Consider the following 19,233-nt stretch of genomic DNA (forward strand, 5'->3'; position numbering starts at 1 on the left):
CATCAGTTTATGGAAGTGTGATTTCATTTTGAGAGACCAACCAGTGCTGACTCACCAGGGGAAGCTGTGTCCAGTGCCTTCACAAGACTCCTCCTGGAAGCTGGTTCTGTTCCCCTCCTCGCTCTCCTGGCTCCGGGACTCCAGCAGGGATTGCATCAAGCACAACGGAATACTTGTTTCCCTAAGAAAGAGGATGTTGCAGAACAGGTTTTACACATGGGCAGAGCTTTGTTCCAGATGGGATCTATCCCAAAACAGCACCGGGACTTGTCCAAACAAGGAGTGAGATGTGACACTAGCAGGCAGCTCATAAAGAAAAAAGGGGAGGTAAAAAACTGAGAAAGGTGTAGGTGGGAATGCAGATTACTTTTTGTGGTGTTCAGAAATTTCCAGTGGTTTTGAGCTACAGAAGGAACTGTTCTGTAACCAGGTTAGCAAGTAATTTGGTATTTTGACGCCATACTCTGACAGTGTTTCACAAATAGTAATTATTTTATTTATATTTCTCGTAGAAGTACCAGCTTTGAGCTGAATGTCAGAAAATCCTGGACCCTGGCTTCTAATTAACCCAGATCAGACAGAAGTTATCAAAGATTTGGGGAATGTGAGCTCAGGGGCTGGACTGGGTCTGTCAGAATTGCAGGTCCAAGATCTACACCCAAGTTATTATCCTTTATTTCTTTAATATAAGAGCTAATAAACAAGAAACCCCTCAGCAGGTAGTTCCTGATGGCTTGTGTGTCACTGCACAAACAGCACAAACTTCTTATACCATAATATACATTAAACTGTTGCTGTTGAGAGTAATTTTCACTGTACTTTACGTGATTGCTGGCTGAAATGATGTAACATTAGAGTAAAAAGTTATGTTCTGCGTTGCAAGACCAGCAAATGCACAGTTCAGGGCTCATTTTTAGGGATTATTTCTCCTTCCTAAACCCAGAGATGGGCTATGCCTGTGCCAGCACAGTCCAGATATAAAAATCATTTAAATGATTTCTTACAGCTTGGAAGAGACAAAGTGAATGGAGTCAAAGGGCTCATCTCAGCTATAAAGACACATGGAATAATTTGTACACGGATTTACATTGATTATAGTGAAATCTTTGCCAAACTTGAGTATCGTTTATTTCCCTCAACCTATAACAATCTCTGATCTTTGAAGCGGGTCCTTTCCAGGAGAGTCGGTGTGGAGTTGATGCCCTGGCGGATCCCACTGCCCTCAGGGGATCCCTCTCCTCCCGACCATTCCTGCTCCCCTCAGAGGATCCCTCTCAGGGTTTCCCACTCCTCTCTGCCATTCCTTTTCACCTCAGGGTATCCCTCTCCCCTCAGCCATTCCCTCTCCTCAGCCATTCCCGTTTCCCTCAGGATATCCCTCTCCTCTCAGCCATTCCCGCTCCCCTCAGGGTATCCCTCTCCCCTCAACCATTCCCGCTCCCCTCAGGGTATCCCTCTCCCCTCAGCCATTCCCTCTCCCCTCAGCCATTCCCTCTCCCCTCAGGGTATCCCTCTCCCCTCAGCCATTCCCGCTCCCCTCAGCCATTCCCGCTCCCCTCAGCCATTCCCTCTCTCCTCAGGGTATCCCTCTCCCCTCAGCCATTCCCTCTCCCCTCAGCCATTCCCGCTCCCCTCAGCCATTCCCTCTCCCCTCAGCCATTCCCGCTCCCCTCAGGGTATCCCTCTCCCCTCAGCCATTCCCTCTCCCCTCAGGGTATCCCTCCCCCCTCAGCCATTCCCGCTCCCCTCAGGGTATCCCGCGCCCCTCAGCGGACCCCACACCCCACCCCGTTCCCGCCAGCCCCGCGCCCTTAAAGCTGCAAAGCTCCTCCCGCGCCGCTCCCCGGCCTGTGCCCGCGCCGCGCCCGCCGTTGCCCCTTTAAGGTTACCGCGGCGACGGGCCCGGGCGAGAGCGAGGCGCATTGACGTCAGGGCGGGCGGGGCCCGTCCGGCCGGTCGGTTTCCGGTGCCGCCGCTGCAGCGAGGCCGCGGCCGGGCCGGGACGGGCGGGGGGTCCCGGCGGAGCCGCCGCAGGTGAGCGGGGCGGGGGCAGCGGCCGGGCGGCCCCGGGGCGGCGGCGGGGCCGGGGCGCTACGAGAGCCGGGCGGGACGGGCGCGGAGCGGGAGGCTGCGGCCTTGGGGCGGGGCCGGCCCGGCGCGGCGGAGGGAGCGGAGCCGGGGCCGCGGCTCTGCGGGTGCCGTGGGGGCAGCGGCGCCTTCTCGGGCCAGTGTCCGAGGGGCCCCCGCGGGCTGTGGGGCCGGGCCCCGCGGCGCTCCCGGGCCTTTGTGCCGGCTGTGCCCCGCGGCCCCGTCCCCGCCCCGGGGGTACCGGGTCGGTGCCTGCCGGGTCTGGAGCGGCCGCAGCCCCGCGCCGCGTGAGGGACGGGCTGGGCTGGGCTGGGAGGGGCAGCCACGCCTTGGGGAGCTCGGGGAAGCTTTGGGGACGTGCAGAAAGAACGGCTTGTAGGAATAAATCCCGGAGTTTTCATTTTGTCCGTGATGCTGCATTTCCTGCACCGCTCCTGCCCTCCTGGCGTGGCCGTGGCCGCTCACGGAGCCACCGGGCTCGGTTCATTAGCGCTGACCTTCACCGGGCGGGCTGGCCAAACAAAAGGAGTCGCTGGAGAACTTCTCGTGGCTTTCTCAGCCCGTGGGAAGGCCACGCTTTGTGTTTATGCAACGCACAGTACACGTGTGTGTGTGTGTGTCCTTGAGCAGGGATTAAGCGTGACAATCACGACACCTGCGTGAAGTGTTGGTAATTCCATATTAAATCCAAGCCTTCTGTAATCTCCAGCAGCAGAATTCAGAGGGGCACGTTGTTTTGTTGTCTCTGTGCCCTGGGTTTTCCTGCTGCTTCCTCCGCAGGATAAAACCCATGATGTGACTTCAGTGACTTGTCATTTCTCAAAATTCTTTTGACTGAATTCATTTTTTCCCTTTCAAAAGCTGATCCCGGGATCAACATATCTTACTGCATATAAATAAGCTGTTGCCACACTCCCTGTAGCAGGTAACTTTCTTTATATTTCATCCAAAAATGCCCTGAGAAATTCTTTCCTGTTTCTTTAACTCTCCCAGTGTCAATTTTCTTATGAAAAAAATGATGTGAAATGTGTGTCTATATACATGTACACGTAAAAAAATATATCTTAAAATGGTTTTATAACCCTGTGGTGGGCCAAGCCAGGCTAGATGCTAAGCACCCACCAAAACTGCTCCATCACTACCCTCTTCAACTCAACAACAGAAGGAAAATATAAGGACAGGCTCCTGGACTGAGATAAGGGAGAGATCACTTACCACTTGCCATTGTGGGCAAAACAGACTCTACTCAGGGAAATTGATAATAAATTAAACTAACTAAATTGTAGTAGGATAATGAGAAATAAAGCTAAATCGTACAAACATCTTCCTGGCCCTCTCCCTTCTCTCCAGCTTTAACTTTACTCCTGATGTTCTCTGCCTTGCCTCACCTCAGAGGATGAGAATTGCAGTCAGTTCCTTACATGTTGTCTCTGCTGCTCCATCCTGCACACCTTCCCCCTGGGAGACAGTCCTCCATGGACTTCTCCAGTGTGAGTCCTTCCTGCAGGCTACTCTCCAGCCTGGTTTCCCTTCCATGGTCACAACTCCTGCCAGAAAACCATCCCAGGATAGGATTCCTGTGGGATCACACTCTGCATTCCCCTGCTCCAGTGTGGGGTCCTCCAGGGGCTGCAGATGGATCTCTGCTCCCTCTTTGGGTCTCCAGGGGCTGTCAGTGGATCTCTGCTCCCCCATGGATCTCCAGGAGCTGTGGGTGGGTCTCTGCTCCCCCATGGATCTCCAGGGGCTGTCAGTGGATCTCTGCTCCCCCATGGATCTCCAGGGGCTGTGGGTGGGTCTCTGCTCCCCCGTGGATCTCCAGGGGCTGTGGGTGAATCTGCTCCCCTGTGGATCTCCAGGGCACAGCTGCCTCACCATGGTCTGTATCACGGGCTGCCAGGGAATCCATGCTCCAGGGCCTGCAGCACCTCCTGCACTGACCCTGGGGACTGCAGGGCTGTTTTTCCCATTTATTGCCACTCACCTGTCTGGCTGAAGTAGCCATTTCTCCTCCCTCCTTAAGTACCTTGTCCCAGAGGCTCTGCCACTGTCACTGATGGGCCCAGCCTCGACCAGTGGCAGTTTCATGTTGGAGCTGTCTGGCATTGGCTCTGTTGGACATGGAGGAAGCAGCCAGCAGCTTCTCACAGACCCCCCCCTGTACCCCGTGCTACCAAAATCTGGAAGTAGAAACCCAGTACAAACTTGAAAGGGGAGAAAAATCTGCTTAAGAATATATTTCAAAGTATCATAGCTGAAGTCTTTCGAAAACCTGGCATCATAACAGATGTTTAAAGCTGTACTCTTCATTATTTACAGTTGAAGAGGTATTTTTGGGATTGCAGTGTGCCCATGAAATAAGCGATGAGGTATGAGCGGGTTTGAATTACACAGGAGCTTTTTAGGAGCGATGCCTGTAATCCATAACTTCCGTTAGCAAACTCTGCCCTGGCATTTTGGCTTTGGCTTCAACCTGAGCATGTTTCACTTCCGAATGCTGGTCGTGCTTGGCCTCTCACATTTCCAGCTCCCACCCACCTCTCTGCTGGCCACTGTCCATCCCCATGACCCCACACAGACCACGCAGCTCCCGACAGGAGCCTCCAGTCCTACAAAATCCTCAGCTCAAGCTGCAGGAAGTTCAGGTGGGATCTTCCCTGACTTGGAGCACTCACAGGGCTTGAGTTGTTGAAGCTTTCTCAGCTTTTCCTTTTCTGCCTGTGGCTGCAGAGCCCTCAGAGTTTTGTTTTCTGATTTCTTTCCGGGTGCGAAATAAGTTCCCAGCATTTTCTTTAGCTTAGTTACTGCTCGGGTAGGTAAAGGTGTTTTTTTGCTGTGGTATCAGTAAGATAATGCAACATAACTTTGTTTTAGGCAGCAGCATCTTTGTTTCCAGTAGTTATTTATTATTTAACCTTCTCCTTATGTTCCTTTCAGCCATGGCAGCTTCCAGCAGCAGCAGCAGCGAGGAGGAGCGGAGCCTTCGGGAATGTGAACTTTACATCCAGAAACACAACATCCAGCAGCTGCTGAAGGATTGCATTGTGCAGTTATGCACAGTGAGGCCTGAAAGACCCATGGGATTCATCAGAGAGTACTTTGAGAGATTGGAGAAGGTAAAAACACAGAATGGGAGGAAAGAGGGTGGAACAACTTATATTTGAATGTATCTTTGTCATTTAGGGGCTGAGCTGCAGATTTGACCAGTTGTGTTGACTGTTGGAAATTGCTGCTTTTGGAAAACAGATCCTGTTTTCCAGTAGTTTGTGCACCCCTGTCATACCAAAGCCTGTAGGACAGAGCATAAGGTGACAAGGAGACTTATCCAGCTGGGATACAGGTGTGATCCCAGCCCAGTGCTTACTCATGGAAGCTGGTACACAGCATACATGGGTGTGTCTGGAGCTGGAGAACTCTGGAGATCGACCTTGCTGGATGTTGCTGAGGGCGTTGGGATTCTTATATTGATTTCCAGTAATGTGGTTAGAGCACAGAAGTGGTGCCAGTGGTATTATCTCGACCTGGATGAAGACAAATGGAAGTATTTGCATTGCAGATCTCTGGAAGAGCAAGCCTGTTTCTGCCTTCTCTTGGGAGTTCAGTGTTGCTGTCCCTCTTGTCCCTGAGGTCCCTTTGGTGTTTTTGTTGTTGTTGGAAGCATTCTGTGATCTTGGAATGGAAAGCATTCTGAGTTGAAATAGTGATTTTACACTCTTCTGACCTGTGAATTTTATATATTGAAATCTAAGCAGGTAGGAAAAGGAGCTGCAGTGGAAATGGGAAGATTAAAGGCTTGTGCAGAGGAAAGGTTGGATGCAACTGTACTCAGAACATGGAATGAGTAAATAATGGAGCTGTGACCTTGTGCAGCACTTGTTTGCAGTTGATGCTCAGTACTTCTATAGGGCAGTTAGATATTTATTGGTGTTTTTTTGGTTTTTTTTTTTTTTTTTGTTCTAGTGAGTTACTAATTGCTGATACAATGAAGAAGGAAATTAACATTAGAGATCATAAATATGTCTTATATGTCTTGTGGAAATTGTATTTTAATGGAAGTATTCAGGATAAATGCTAGAAAATGACCAAGGGATGCAGACTACCTGCTATAACTCGTAATTTATCTGGGGAACATTTTGCTTATGAAATTAAGAGCTCTGTGTTTTGTTTGGTTTTTTTTTTTGTTTGTTTTTTTTTTTTGTTTGTTTTTTTTTTGTTGAGTGTATCAGCAGCAAACCAGTGAATAATGAGGTTCATAAAAATCCCTTGTCCTTGCTGTTATAATGATTCCTTCCCCTCCTTGGATTCTTGAGTTTTGAAGTACTACTAGGTTGGGAATTTTGAAACATCATCACAGGTATCTATAGACAAAATTTTACCAAGTAAACCACATTACTGTGCTTAGAATAAATCCTAAACCAATCCATATGTGGGGATGTAAAATGGGATTATTTGGGTGCTTTTGTGCAGTGGATTTATGGTCAACATGCAGTATTTAGGAACTTAATTTTTTTTTTAGCAAGATCACAAGTCCAGCTTTGAATTTGATGACATGAATGTTGAAATTGAATAATGTGATGATCTTATTCTGGTGCACATTGGCTGTCTGTGTACTCGGTCAGCCTACACTGAAGCTGAAAATAAAACTGGTTAGGTAATGTTTTTTCCCTTTAAATTGCTCTCACAGTTTTGGTCAGGGTCTTTTCTCATGGTTTCCAAGTGCCCTCTAGTGCAGCTGTAGCAACAAGTGAAACTGGAGCATTTTTTTGTTGCCTCCTAGAGTTTAAAACTTGCTGCAGCTTCCTCTGGGTGGTTTCCCCACTCAGCTGGCCTGAGTTTACCCAGGCACTGTGGGACCTCCACAGCTCTCAGGTAACAGAGCAGTGAACATCCTGTGCTGGGCAGGAAACTCCTGACATCCCTGTCTGGAGAGCACAAATGCTCAGTAAAGTTATTAAACAACTCTAACCCAGTCCTCAGCTCTGCTACAGCAAAAATGCCTGCAACTCCTTCTGCTTCAGCTCCCAAAATCATGTCTTTTACACCTGTAATAAAGCAGAGCAACTTTTCAATGTGCTTTCTGAATTTTCCTGCCTCTGAGTGTATCTCAAACCTGAGTTTTTTTTAAATAAGATTGATTTTTGAAGGAACACCATTGAAAACTAAAGTGAGCTTGCTATTTTCTCTCATTCTCTTGACAAGCCATCTCTTCCACTGCACACAAACAGAGCTGATTCACTGTCATGTTATTAAAATATGTTGAAGAAATTTAAACATACTTTAGAATTTCTCTTTAGAAACATTAAAATTGCTGCCTCTGAGGTGGTTACAGCTACTATAGGAATTCAAATGTCCTCTTCTGGGTTATGAAAGCTGTTAGATGAATCTAATTACAACTCATTGATTGTATAAATGGTTTTATTTTATCTGTTTGTGGTGTGCTAAGGCCTCTGTTCTCTTTGCTGTGCAAACATGTGTGATAATACCAATACCTGCTAAAAGCTGTAACAGTTCTCCAGTGCTGGGCTGTGTTATGCAGCTTGAGCTGTGGAAATTTAATGTAGAGATCATAATTGCAGCCTGCCAGGTGAATCCTGGCTGTTGCACATGGCTGTCCTCTGGAATAAATGAATGCTTGAATATTGTGTGTGATGCAGTTATGTGCACATCAGGCTTTAGAGAAGGCTGGAATTAGGAAGTGTGATGGACATGTAGTCAGTGTCCCTGTTCCCCACCACCTGCCCTGCTCAGATACCTGAATATATGAATATTTTCCCATTTTCCTAAGTGTTTCTTTTGCAAAACAAGCTAGTTTAGGAGGATATACTGTGCAGTTGTGAATTTATGGCATAGCTTTTTTAAAAATGGTTTTATAGCATCTGAATGTTTGGGTTTTTTAAAATCTAATATAAAAAAATACTAATTAACCAGAGGAAGTTGAGACTCTGTCTGGTGCAATGACAATTAGCAGGTTTTACAGTGTACACCATAATTCTAAAATTGTGAAGGTCTTCTTCAGTAGCTGGTAGACTTCAATCTGAGTTTGTGAAGTGTTAGCACTTCAGTATTACTTGGAATAATTGAAATGGACTTTAAAAACATTTGTTATTTGTCAGGAAAAATGAGGCTTGCAGTTCCTGACTGACACGGGAAACTGAACTGCCTCACCAGCTGAAAGACCAGATCAACACTTGGATGTAATAAATAGATTATTCCTAAATATTTCTCAAATCCTGGGAATGTTTTTACTGACGAGTACAGAACAAACTGAGTGTCTTTATCCATGATAAGTTTAATGTGAGGAGCCTCTAGACTTGAACAAACATATTTTCCTCATGAATGCTGGCTAAAAACAAAGGTATCTGGAAATAACAACTGTCACCCTTTCTTTAGGTCCTGCTGTAATTTTTCTCTGATCTGTTGGTTTAGTAAATGGGGGTTAGTGTCAGAAATTGTAAAAGGTGTCTATTAAAAAGATGAGAACTGAGATTATAGGATGTCGTGGCACAGGGTTGGCTGGCAATGTGTAATATGAATATCTGGAGATTTATAGTTTAGTTGATGTAGTGATGTTTGGAGCTGATGATCTTGGAGGTCTTTTTAACCTCATTGTATGGTTCTCTTCTCATTCTATGGTTCTGTTTTGTCTCAGGGTAAATCTTCTTGGTGAGTATGCATGGACTATTTAGAATAACTGGTGTATTTCAAATTAGTACATTATTTTACTCACCTGTAACTTGTTTCTGTGCCCATCCCCTACTTATTATTCTAAAAATAAAGTATTAATATTAAATTTTGGGTCAGATAGAAGTTACCAGTTAAAATTTTTTGTGTTAGTGCAGTTTCTTTTTCCTGAGTGGGACATTGCCCTGAGGAGTCTCTTAAAGAGTGTTTTGATAACAACTCCCTCACTAAATGCTGCTGAAGTGCTTCAATCTTTGATCACAATATTTAATATTTTATGTAATACTGGAAAAAACCCAGCAGCTGGTGTTCACTTATTTAAAAAGTGTCTTTTTTAATGGATTAAGTATTTTGTATATGAACAAGCATGTTCTGTGGTTGATGGTGAGGCAGTTTACACCAAACACTTATTACTGCTCAGGCTATTTTTAATTTCATCTCTGTTGAGACTTGTTCCTCTAAAATCAGAGGACAGAAATGAGTTTTAAATACATTTTGCTCCCATGGCTGGGATATGTGGCACCATTTTATCAATGGGCAAAGAGCAGGAAGTGAAACGTGAGGCCGTGGAACTCCTTGGCTCTGGGAGAGGGGCAATGGAAACTCCCAGGAATGGCGATCCCACAGCCCTTCCCTCAGGCTGGTCTTGTTATCCAGAGCCTCTGCCCAGCTGGGATCAAGGACACTGGGACAAACCCAGCTTTTGCAAGGCCTGGAGCTCTGGGAGAACAGATGAGTCCTTGTTCTTTTACAGAATGTCCCAAACCCCTGGTTCCTAATGCTGGGAAAGTCACTTGAGCTTTATGATGTCAGTGCTCTGACTCCAGCGTTGGCTGCTTTGTTTTTTAATCTGATTTTAGTTGATTGAGGTGAATCTTTCAAAGAATCAAATTTCTGTGTGTCAAATTAATTAGAATTTGTGTCATTGTAAGTACCCTGCTCTTTTACAGTATCACTACAACACTATAAGTAAGTGAAGGAAATAAGGAAAACAAGTAACCTTATGCAAGGTTTGCATGTGATTTGCATGAAAAATCCCACTTTGGCCTCCAGCATCCTTCCTCCAGCTCTTTTGAAAGCAGTGTTCATGTTTCTTTCTCCCAGAATAAATGTTGGTTAATGAGTATCAAGTTGGTCCATGACTCAACCTCTTTTCAAAAGCTTCTCATGTAACATGGATTTCTGAGGAATTGCTCCTCTATCTTTCAGCTCCAAAAAGGCTTTAACACCTCACAGCTGAGGGGATGAATTGGGGGTTTGCAGCTGGGGAAGTGCCTTCAGCATTTGTGGAATGTCCTCATCACCTGTTGAATACACTGGCAGAAACCAGAATCAACTTGTTCACACCAGTAGTTTACTAAATGAAGAATAACTCAATAGAATAAACACCATTGTGATGTGACTGGTAGGAATGAAAGGCACATCCACCACGTGTTTTGAAAGGCCTTTGATCTCAGATGCTGCAGTCTCCTGTTTGCCTTAATGTGGGAATAATGGTACACAGGAAACTCCCTGGTGTTGGCAGGCTGGGCTGGAACATGATACATCATTGCTTTTTTTTTTTCCTTTGGATTATGTGACACAAACATGTCTTCCTTCCTGTTTAGGAGGAAACAAAGCAGTTGTTGAATCAGCTGAAGTCTGGTTCTCGCTCGGACTCCCGGGAGGATGAGATCTCCCCTCCTCCCCCCCTCAACCCTGTGGTAAAATACCGATCACGACGTGGGGCCATCAGTGCAGAAGTCTACACAGAAGAGGATGCTGCCTCTTATGTTAGAAAGGTGCTCTGACTCTTAAACCTTGCTCAAAATTACATCCACAATCCAAGAGCTTTATCTGAACCCACCTTCTATCCAGGTGGATAAATAACACCAAGCTCCTGGAGCCTGTTATGTCCTAATTGCTGTAAAAAGCAGACCTGTGTGTGTCTGATTAACTGGAGGACAGAATAACCCAACATGCAATTAAACCATTCATGCATTACTTAGACCTGTTCCCTTTGAAGTCATGTATATTTAGATGTGCATATATTTAGATATATATAATGTGCTTCCAGTTATTTGGCAGCTGCAACAACATTTGGCCTAATGACAGAGCAGGCTTGCTGCTCTTCCCAGGAAAACACAGGTTGAACAGATATGCATCCTCCTGCAAAAAAAACTTACAAACTGAGCATGGAATTATGTTTTTCAGTTGCATAAAATAATACAAGATTATATTTTCCTTGTGTTCAAACTGTCTGTAAACATTTACTATATTTGGGGTTGTATTTATAGTGCTTGAAAGAAAATGGAAAAAACTCAGCCAGTGTTTTGTAGCAATGTAAGTTGTTTATTTACCATGGAAAATGTAGAAATTTTTTATGAGAAAAATTAACCATTTGCTTTCTCTGATTCTCTCCTAGGTTATTCCAAAAGATTATAAAACCATGGCTGCTTTGGCAAAGGCAATTGAGAAGAATGTGCTGTTTACCCATCTTGATGATAATGAGAGGAGGTAGGAGGAAATCTTTGTGGGGTTAATGTTTGTGGAAGGGCAGAGTTCAGAAGAGCTAAATGTGTCACAAATCTGCAGTGACTCTGCAGTGGTCAGTGGAAGCACACAGAGCTCCAGGAGCAGCGTTGATGGGTTGGGGGTACAGATGTGTGGAGTTGTGCAGGTTTTTGTCTGATTTTGGTGTCCTCTCCTTCAGTGACATCTTTGATGCGATGTTCCCTGTCACTTACATCGCAGGAGAGACTGTCATCCAGCAAGGCAAGTGACACTGTTTGCTCAGGGCACTCATTTGGGGATGAGGAGCTGGCTCTGGCCTAGTGCTCTTAGTTTGTGTTTATTTTTTAATATAAAAGCAGGCTCGCTGCAGCCACACAATTCCCTGAACCACTTCATACTGAAGCGAAGAGTTGGATCCACTGGAGGAGGATGAGGCTTCCTTGAAGAGATTATCTGTTGGGAATATTGTCCCTTGATGACTGGAAATCAGAAATGTTATGTTAATTTATGGATCTGGTTGGCCTTTCCAGGAATCCTGGAATTGCTGCTGATCTCCTGGGTACCAGTAGATGTCCCCTTTCATGGGGCTGAGAGGAGTGTGGAATCAGCAAAATGTGATGGTTTCACCCTGCAAACTGCAAAAATTTGCCAACCTTGTTGGAGTCTAAACATCAAAGTTGGCAGAGATGCCAGTTCTTTCTTGGTATATTCAGTTTAGTAAATATTCAATTTTTTTTCCTCTTCTTTAGGTGATGAAGGCGATAACTTCTATGTCGTTGATCAAGGAGAAATGGATGTAAGCATTCCTGGTAGTTTATTAATTATATGTTTATTTCTAGAAGAAGAGTACTCTGATATTTGTAGGCCTCTACTACAGACCATGCCTTTAGCAGCTTTTCTCATTTTAAGTTCTTACTTATAGAAGTTTGTTTTGCTCCTTAACAGCTCAGTCTGGTTGCACAGACTGAGTTTGAAAATGAAGGATTTCGACACAATACAGATGTTTTAGGCATGCAGGGTGGAGTTGAGGTGTGGGGCAGGCTTTAAGAGCAGCCAAACTTTTATTTTCCAGCCCAGCTCATTCATAGCTCTTTATGACATGGCCCTTGTAGAGATGTTGTTTCTCAGGAGTCTGTGTAGAGTATGTGCGTGAGATATAGAAGAGAATCCTTTGGCAATGAAAACACAAATTGTACTGGGGTTGGCAGCACTGATAAAACCCTGAAGTGATCAGTCTTAGTTCAGATATGAGAATTTCCTTGCACTCTCAAGGGAATAGAGAGCAGCAGGAAGCTGAGGGGTGTCTGACCATGCTCTGCTTTCCAGGTTTACGTGAACAGTGAGTGGGCCACCAGTGTGGGTGAGGGTGGGAGCTTTGGAGAGCTCGCCCTCATCTACGGCACCCCCCGAGCTGCCACCGTCAAAGCCAAGACCAACGTCAAGCTGTGGGGCATTGACAGGGACAGCTACAGAAGGATCCTGATGGCAAGTATCCCTCAAAACCTGGATTTATGATTTGGGGGTCATGTATGCTGAGTACCTGTCCTTCTGCCTGTCCTTTGCTGGAGTTATTTATTCCAAATCCTGCTGTCTCTTCAGTAATCAGAAAGCTGATTACTTAACGTGCATTTCTCAGGCACAGGGCAAGGGGGAATCTTGCATTAGTGAGCAAAACAGTGCCAGTACTGAACTGAGCTGAGAGTGTAATAAGGCTGCAATAAAGGCTGAATATTTCAGGAATGTTGCTCAACTGGAATATTACTGAGAGAACTCAATTTCAAAACATTTCATCTTGTGGGTTTGGGGTCTGTGAGACAGAGCACTGTGTGTCTGGTTAAATTTGTTTGTGTCTGGAATTTTATTTAGAGTAGAAAGAAAACTTACTTTGTGTCCTTTCCTTTTTTTTTTTTTTTAATAGGGAAATACTTTGAGAAAGAGAAATATGTATGAGAAATTCCTTAGTAAAGTATCTATATTGGGTAAGTGAGAAGATTTTTGTTCTGGAGTGGAATCAATTGCCACATTGTAATGAAGCTGTTACCCAGCATTATGATGATTACAGGCTGTTGTGGTAACTCACCACAACTGCTTCTTTGCATCAATCCAGAAGAACCCTAATTCAGGTCTTGATCACTGATGCACAAATACAGCCAGAAATATACTGACCTCTGTATGAATACAGAGCCAAAGGTGTAATTTGTGCCTTGAGAAGACACCTCAATAATGAACTCTTAACTCTGCAGAATCTCTGGACAAGTGGGAGCGTCTCACTGTGGCTGATGCCTTGGAACCGGTACAGTTTGAGGATGGGCAGAAGATTGTGGTCCAGGGAGAGCCAGGGGATGAGTTCTTCATTATCTTGGAGGTAAGCAAGCTCAAAATTAAAAGCTCAGAATGTGACTTTTTTTTTATTGTGTCCCTAAGCAGACACTTGGAAAAGAACAAAACATAAGAATGTATTTCCAGAGAATCACTAAAGAAAGATCATCTTGCTGGACATGCATTAACTTGGATTTAGTTTTGCTCTTTTCACAAAAGAAACTTTTGAAAAAAGCAAAAAAGCAAAACTTTTTCCCTCCTTCCAGGGAAGTTCCAAGTTTCTGACTGAAAGCAGTTTATCTTTCTGAAAGTAGAGACCTCTAGATAGCTGGTAATGTCTTACTAGTGTTCTGTCTGATGGTTTGTGTTTTTTCTAGGCTTTTTTCTAGTCATACTATAGTATTTCTACTGTTATGTGGAAAACCAGGAAGAAGTCACTGCTGTAGATATGTAAATGTTCAAGATGTTTAATGCTTGAGAGGAGAGGAGCAATTGCTCTTATACAGCAGTTAGGTGAACTGTGCAAGGACTGTGAAGTGTTTTTTTAACTGAGGCATCCTAACAGTTATTTCTGCAAAGCAGCTGACTCTGTGTGAAATTCAGTGTTTGGAGTGATGCTGGAGATTGCAGTTGTTTGACTGCTGTCATTTATTGAAGGGCACAGCTGCAGTGTTACAGCGCCGCTCAGAAAATGAGGAATTTGTTGAAGTGGGCAGACTGGGACCTTCTGATTACTTTGGTGAGTTATGTTGTGACAACTGTGGCTACAGACACCACTGTCACCATTTTGTCTGTCCTGTGTCAGTGGTAGAGATGAGATGGATTTGCTTAATTGTTGTTTTGGACTCCTGGGATTGCTCTCAGTTTTTGGGTGAGTATCAGAGTCATTCAGGTGTGCACACAGGATGTGATTGTTCCACACTACTTAACTGTAAAAGATAATTTGGCCTGACCTCCCTGCCCTGAGCAGAGCTAAATTTTTAAATGACATCATATTCTTCAAGGCTGTGTCCACTTGAGTTTCCTGTGTCTCCAGGGATGGAGATCCTACAGCCTCTCTGGGCAATTTCTTTCTCTGTCTAACCAGCCTTGTTGTGCAGAGGTTTTTTTCTTCTGCCTGACAAGAATTTCCTGTTCTGCAGCCTGTAGCTTTCTCTCTGTCTTTGCCTGGGTTTGTCTGTGTAGTCACTCATTACACAGCTGAAGACAGCAGTAAGATAAGAAAATTCCTTCCTTGCCCTTCTGTTCTCCAGGTCAGAAAGGAACCTGGTCAGAAGCTGCTCTTTAATGGTTAAATACAGCCCTCTCCCTCTCAAAGCCCCTAACATTTTTCTTATGTTTTGGGTAGTTCCTCTCTTTCATCTTGCTGAAACCTTTTGGTTGTCCAGGTATTCAGCTCTGTAGATGATGTAAGCAGCAAATCCTCTGTTGCAAGGCCTGAATTGGGATGGACTCGAGTGCATGGGCTCTGCCCAAAGGCCTGCTTGGCTCAGGATCTAGGACTAGACTTCATTCTGTGTCATTTCATATTTTCATATTTTCTAATATGTGTTCTCTTGAGTTTCCCACTCCAAAACTAAATATTATTACAGTCATTGTGTTCAGGTGCTGCAGACCTTTCCTTCAGGGGTTTGACTTTCCCTTAGAATCTCCTTATTCTTTAGCAAGCCTCTCTTTTGGAGGCTGCTGAGTTCAGGAGTTTAAATTGGTCACAGAGGAAAAGTTTTCCTCATTTCTTTTGAACATCCCTTCTGATAATGCAGGCAGAAGTGTTCTCCAAGGAACACTGAGTTCTTTCTTCAGTCCTGAACATGGAAAAAACCCAAGTCCAAACCCAAGCAAACAAAACCCCAGAGTTGCTGCTCTGGTTCCTTCCATGCTTGTTGTAGGAATGTAAGGGGTTGTTTCTATTGCTGATAACAGAGGCTTGTTGGAAACTTAATTTCCAAACATGTTGTTTAGCAGTTGAAACAAAGTTTTTGGCATGTTTGTGCAAAACTTAAGAAATGGGATCCAGTGGGACTTCAAAATGCTCCTTTTGCACTGCCCCATGACAAAGTCAGAGTTTCAGTTATGGCCAGCAGTAGGTCAAAAGCTTCTGTCTGGTTCATGAATGTTTTATTTGTTTGTTTACTTCAAAACCATGCTCTTGTTGTCCCAAGTTTCCTAGAAACACCAGAATTGAGCAGTACTATTAGAAAAATACCTACTTGTTGGCTAGGAAAATTGCACTGTAAATTGAAGCATGACTTTCCTCAAAGAGATACAGTATTGAAAAATTTTTGGGCTTTTTTTTCCGAGAGACTTGAATGTGGACAGGCTTTTAGTAGCAAAATCATCAAATAGTTTTTTTTTTTTAAACTACCTTCACAGTTGCTTTTTATGTAATTGCTTAGGTACTTGTTCTGAGCAGTGCTAAAGCCTGAATTACTTTCTCTGCAATTTATGGTGAAGAAGGGTCATTTCTTTGCCTCTTTTTCCCACTGGCTGGTAACTCTGCTGCCTGTTTCTGCTGTCCCAGGTGAGATTGCTCTGCTGATGAACCGTCCTCGTGCTGCCACCGTCGTGGCTCGTGGTCCCTTGAAATGTGTGAAGCTGGACCGGCCCCGGTTCGAGCGTGTGCTGGGCCCCTGCTCGGATATCCTCAAGAGGAATATCCAGCAGTACAACAGTTTTGTATCACTGTCTGTCTGAAACCTTCCTCCCTGTCTGAGCCATGCTTCACAAATGCAGACTGCTTTCTTCCCCTTGTGCAGAGCCACATCGCCACTGGCATTTGCAGCTTCCTGTCCGGTAAAAAAAAAAAAAAAAGAAAAAAAAAAGAAAAAAAAAAGGAAAAAAAAACAAAACAAAGAAAAAAAAAGGAAAAAAATAAACTGCTTATCATGGCACTGTCATTAATTTAGAGCATATTATTTCTGTGCTCTCAGTCCCATTAAATTAATAGAAAAAGTTCAGTGGAGGGGTTTGCTTCTCTCTGTGCACCAGTGTCCAACTCAGGCCAGGGCAGCCTTGCTTCAGCAAGAGAGAGACCTCCTGGCACCACACCATTGCCATAGAGTGAGGAGGTGACAGCAAAGTGGGAAAAAAAAGTTCTTTTAAAAGTGTTTCTCAAATTATTGGACGGATTTTAAGGCTGTGGTCATCACCTGCTGTATTTCTTTTCACATGAGAGCTACCCTTATACTTGAGCTTCTTGGGGCTTGGGGTTTTCTGGGTTTCGTTTTCATTTTCTAGGTACTGTAATCCTAGGTTCAGTCGTGAGGCATCAGCTGCTAAGAAAGCCACAGTTGGAATTTACCAATATAATTGTTCCTGTGTCTGCTGGTTTAAGATTGCTTAGTTCTGTTCTTGTCAAGTGTAAATCAAAAGCTTTCCAGGTTAATAGTTCTGGTGAACTCCTTCAGCTGTTGATCCATTTGCTGACTTGCCGCAGCTGATCTCTTTCACTTGTTCTTTCTCCAGCCATAGATTTGCCATTTAAAACTTCCTGTTCCAGGTGGCCAGAACCAAATGCTACATGAAATGCCTGGCTGTGGTCTCTAGTACATAGATTGGTGTAAGAATGGTGCAGCTGTCCAGCTGTTAGTACTGTTGGAGTGCTTAGATTGGTGTAGAAGTCAAAAGCAAACATTTGATTTTCCCTGTGATTTGTTTTGTTAATCCTCAGTTGACTTTTAAAAAATCACCATGAGTTCAAGTGACCCTTTGTTACCAGGGAGAATAAATGCTGAGTGTTTTGGCCAGTATCAGTTGCAGGTGACAAGATTGCTGGTCTGTAGAGCTCTGTTATTCTTGGTAGAGGATGTGAGGCAAAAAACCTGAATGTTTGAACTTTCCTGCAACACTGAGTTGTTTTAAGTTTTTAGAGCTGTCAGTTCATAATTTTAAAAATGGTTCACTATAAATCTAGTTCAAAGCCAAAAGGTGCATTCTCTTTTCTTGCTCATGGAATTTCCACCACACTTATTTAATCCTTTTTTTTTTTCCCAAGTTCAATCTGTTGCGGAGTCTTAAACGTATTTCAGTATTTCCCAGCTTTGTGTTCCATTACTCTGTGCTCACCAAGACTTCCCAAAAGTTTTTACTGAATTCCACGGTTCAATAATTGTAGGCAATTTTTAAGGTTTCCTTTCAACTGTAATTTATATCAAGTAGCATAGGTTTGTATTTGGGAGTGACAGCAAGCATTTGTTGTGCAACTACTTTAATGATGGAGCCCTCGTTTTATTTCCTTTCTGAGGTGGAGTAGATGCAAAGCCAACATTTTCCCAGGCATGGAGAGAATCAGGAAGAGTCTGCTAATTCATGCAGAATAATACTGAAGGTATCAAGCCTTTACAAAAGGTTTCAGGGTATTTCTGAAACTGAAATCCCAGGAAGGGGATTGAAATGCTTGTGGTTTGAGTTCTCTATTCAGGAGATGTTGAATAGAGGATTTCTGCCAGAGTCCTTAAGGAATAAGCAAATGCTACTTTTTTTTTGGTTATTTTTTTCCTTCCCTTTTTTTTTTTTTTTTTTTTTTTTTTTTGAGTAAAACTTTTTTTCTGAAGTTTTGACTCTGCAGGTTTTTTCTTCATATGTGTTTTGTGTTTGTTATATTAAAGCGCCAAAAACTGTGTAAACCAGTTAGAGCTCCACAAAAATAATGCACATTTTTTTTATATAAGGCTTTCTAATCAAGTTTCACTACTGCATCTTTTTAGCTTGCTGTTTACTCCCTTTTGTAGTTTTATCTACAAGATTTTAAGATAAATCAGCTAAGTCTGAGTTAAACACAGTTATAGCTTTACCTTTGTGTGCAATTTCAATATGTTTGAAACCACAATTGGCATAGTTTTGCCTTAGCTAACATTCAGGGCTTTAGAAGTAATTTTTTGCTAGTCTATCTTCAGCAAATTGATGAAGTCTATTGCCCTAGGAAGCTATAGTCAACCAGAGGACCATTTTTGTATTGTTACCTGACTCTATAAGTCTGATTTACTGTATGTGCTAATATATTATATTATATTCCTTTTGTTATAGATTGTCCTAATGGCAGGTAAAGCAATAAAATGATTTAAATTCTTAAATGCAATCAGCCTCTTTTATTTTATTCCCTACCCCTACATTGTGCTTTCCTTTGGCCTTAGAGGATGTGTTATGAATGAGGCAGCAGAAAATAAGCAGCTTAATGGATTAGCTTGGTGTAAACTCCAGAGGGGTGAGCTCAGGTCCTGGCTTCCCCCTGGAGCCTGGGGAGAGCTCAGTCTCCACGTGCCAGCCTGGGAATTCCTCTGCATTGGACCTGTGTCCTGTTTGGCTCCTGGCAGCTTTGATCTCTCCCAAGGTGTTCATTCCCAGCCCAGCCATGATTTTTGGAGCTCAGGTAAGTTGGCTGCTTCCATCTCTGCGACCCCTTAATGAGCAAGTGATGGATAATCATTAATAAGTTGTGGTGGGAAATGGAAAAGGGGGATTTTCAGCTGTGCTAAAGTAGGAAAAAAATTTGAAGAGTGACCTGAAGCAGCTCAGACTTGGATGTGCTTTACATCCAGCTCCAAGAAAGCTGAGTCACCCAGCTTTGAAGGTCCAGTAAAAATGTATCTGTCATGTAAAGCAGAATAAAAGAAGAACACTGTTAGTGTACCAGCCATTTAAATATCTGTGGAT

General features: G+C 43.8%; 1 protein-coding gene across 2 annotated transcripts; it reads left to right on the forward strand.

Moving 5' to 3' along the window:
* Positions 1-1,934: 1,934 nt before the first annotated feature.
* PRKAR1A (protein kinase cAMP-dependent type I regulatory subunit alpha) lies at positions 1,935-18,658 on the forward strand. Of its 2 annotated transcripts, XM_021536954.3 has the most exons (12): positions 1,935-2,034; positions 2,950-3,013; positions 5,026-5,204; positions 10,377-10,550; positions 11,174-11,265; positions 11,462-11,523; positions 12,012-12,058; positions 12,589-12,747; positions 13,181-13,241; positions 13,506-13,627; positions 14,239-14,320; positions 16,103-18,658. In XM_021536954.3, exons 3-12 carry the CDS (start codon positions 5,028-5,030, stop codon positions 16,273-16,275), a joined length of 1,149 nt encoding a protein of 382 aa, XP_021392629.1. In that variant the 5' UTR covers positions 1,935-2,034; positions 2,950-3,013; positions 5,026-5,027; the 3' UTR covers positions 16,276-18,658. The 2 variants fall into 2 exon arrangements, with proteins under 2 accessions (XP_021392629.1, XP_021392639.1); XM_021536964.3 differs by lacking the exon at positions 2,950-3,013 and having other exon boundaries at positions 1,942-2,034.
* Positions 18,659-19,233: the final 575 nt, after the last annotated feature.

The sequence above is a fragment of the Lonchura striata genome, chromosome 19, assembly GCF_046129695.1.
Source record: "Lonchura striata isolate bLonStr1 chromosome 19, bLonStr1.mat, whole genome shotgun sequence".
Lineage (NCBI taxonomy): Eukaryota > Metazoa > Chordata > Aves > Passeriformes > Estrildidae > Lonchura > Lonchura striata.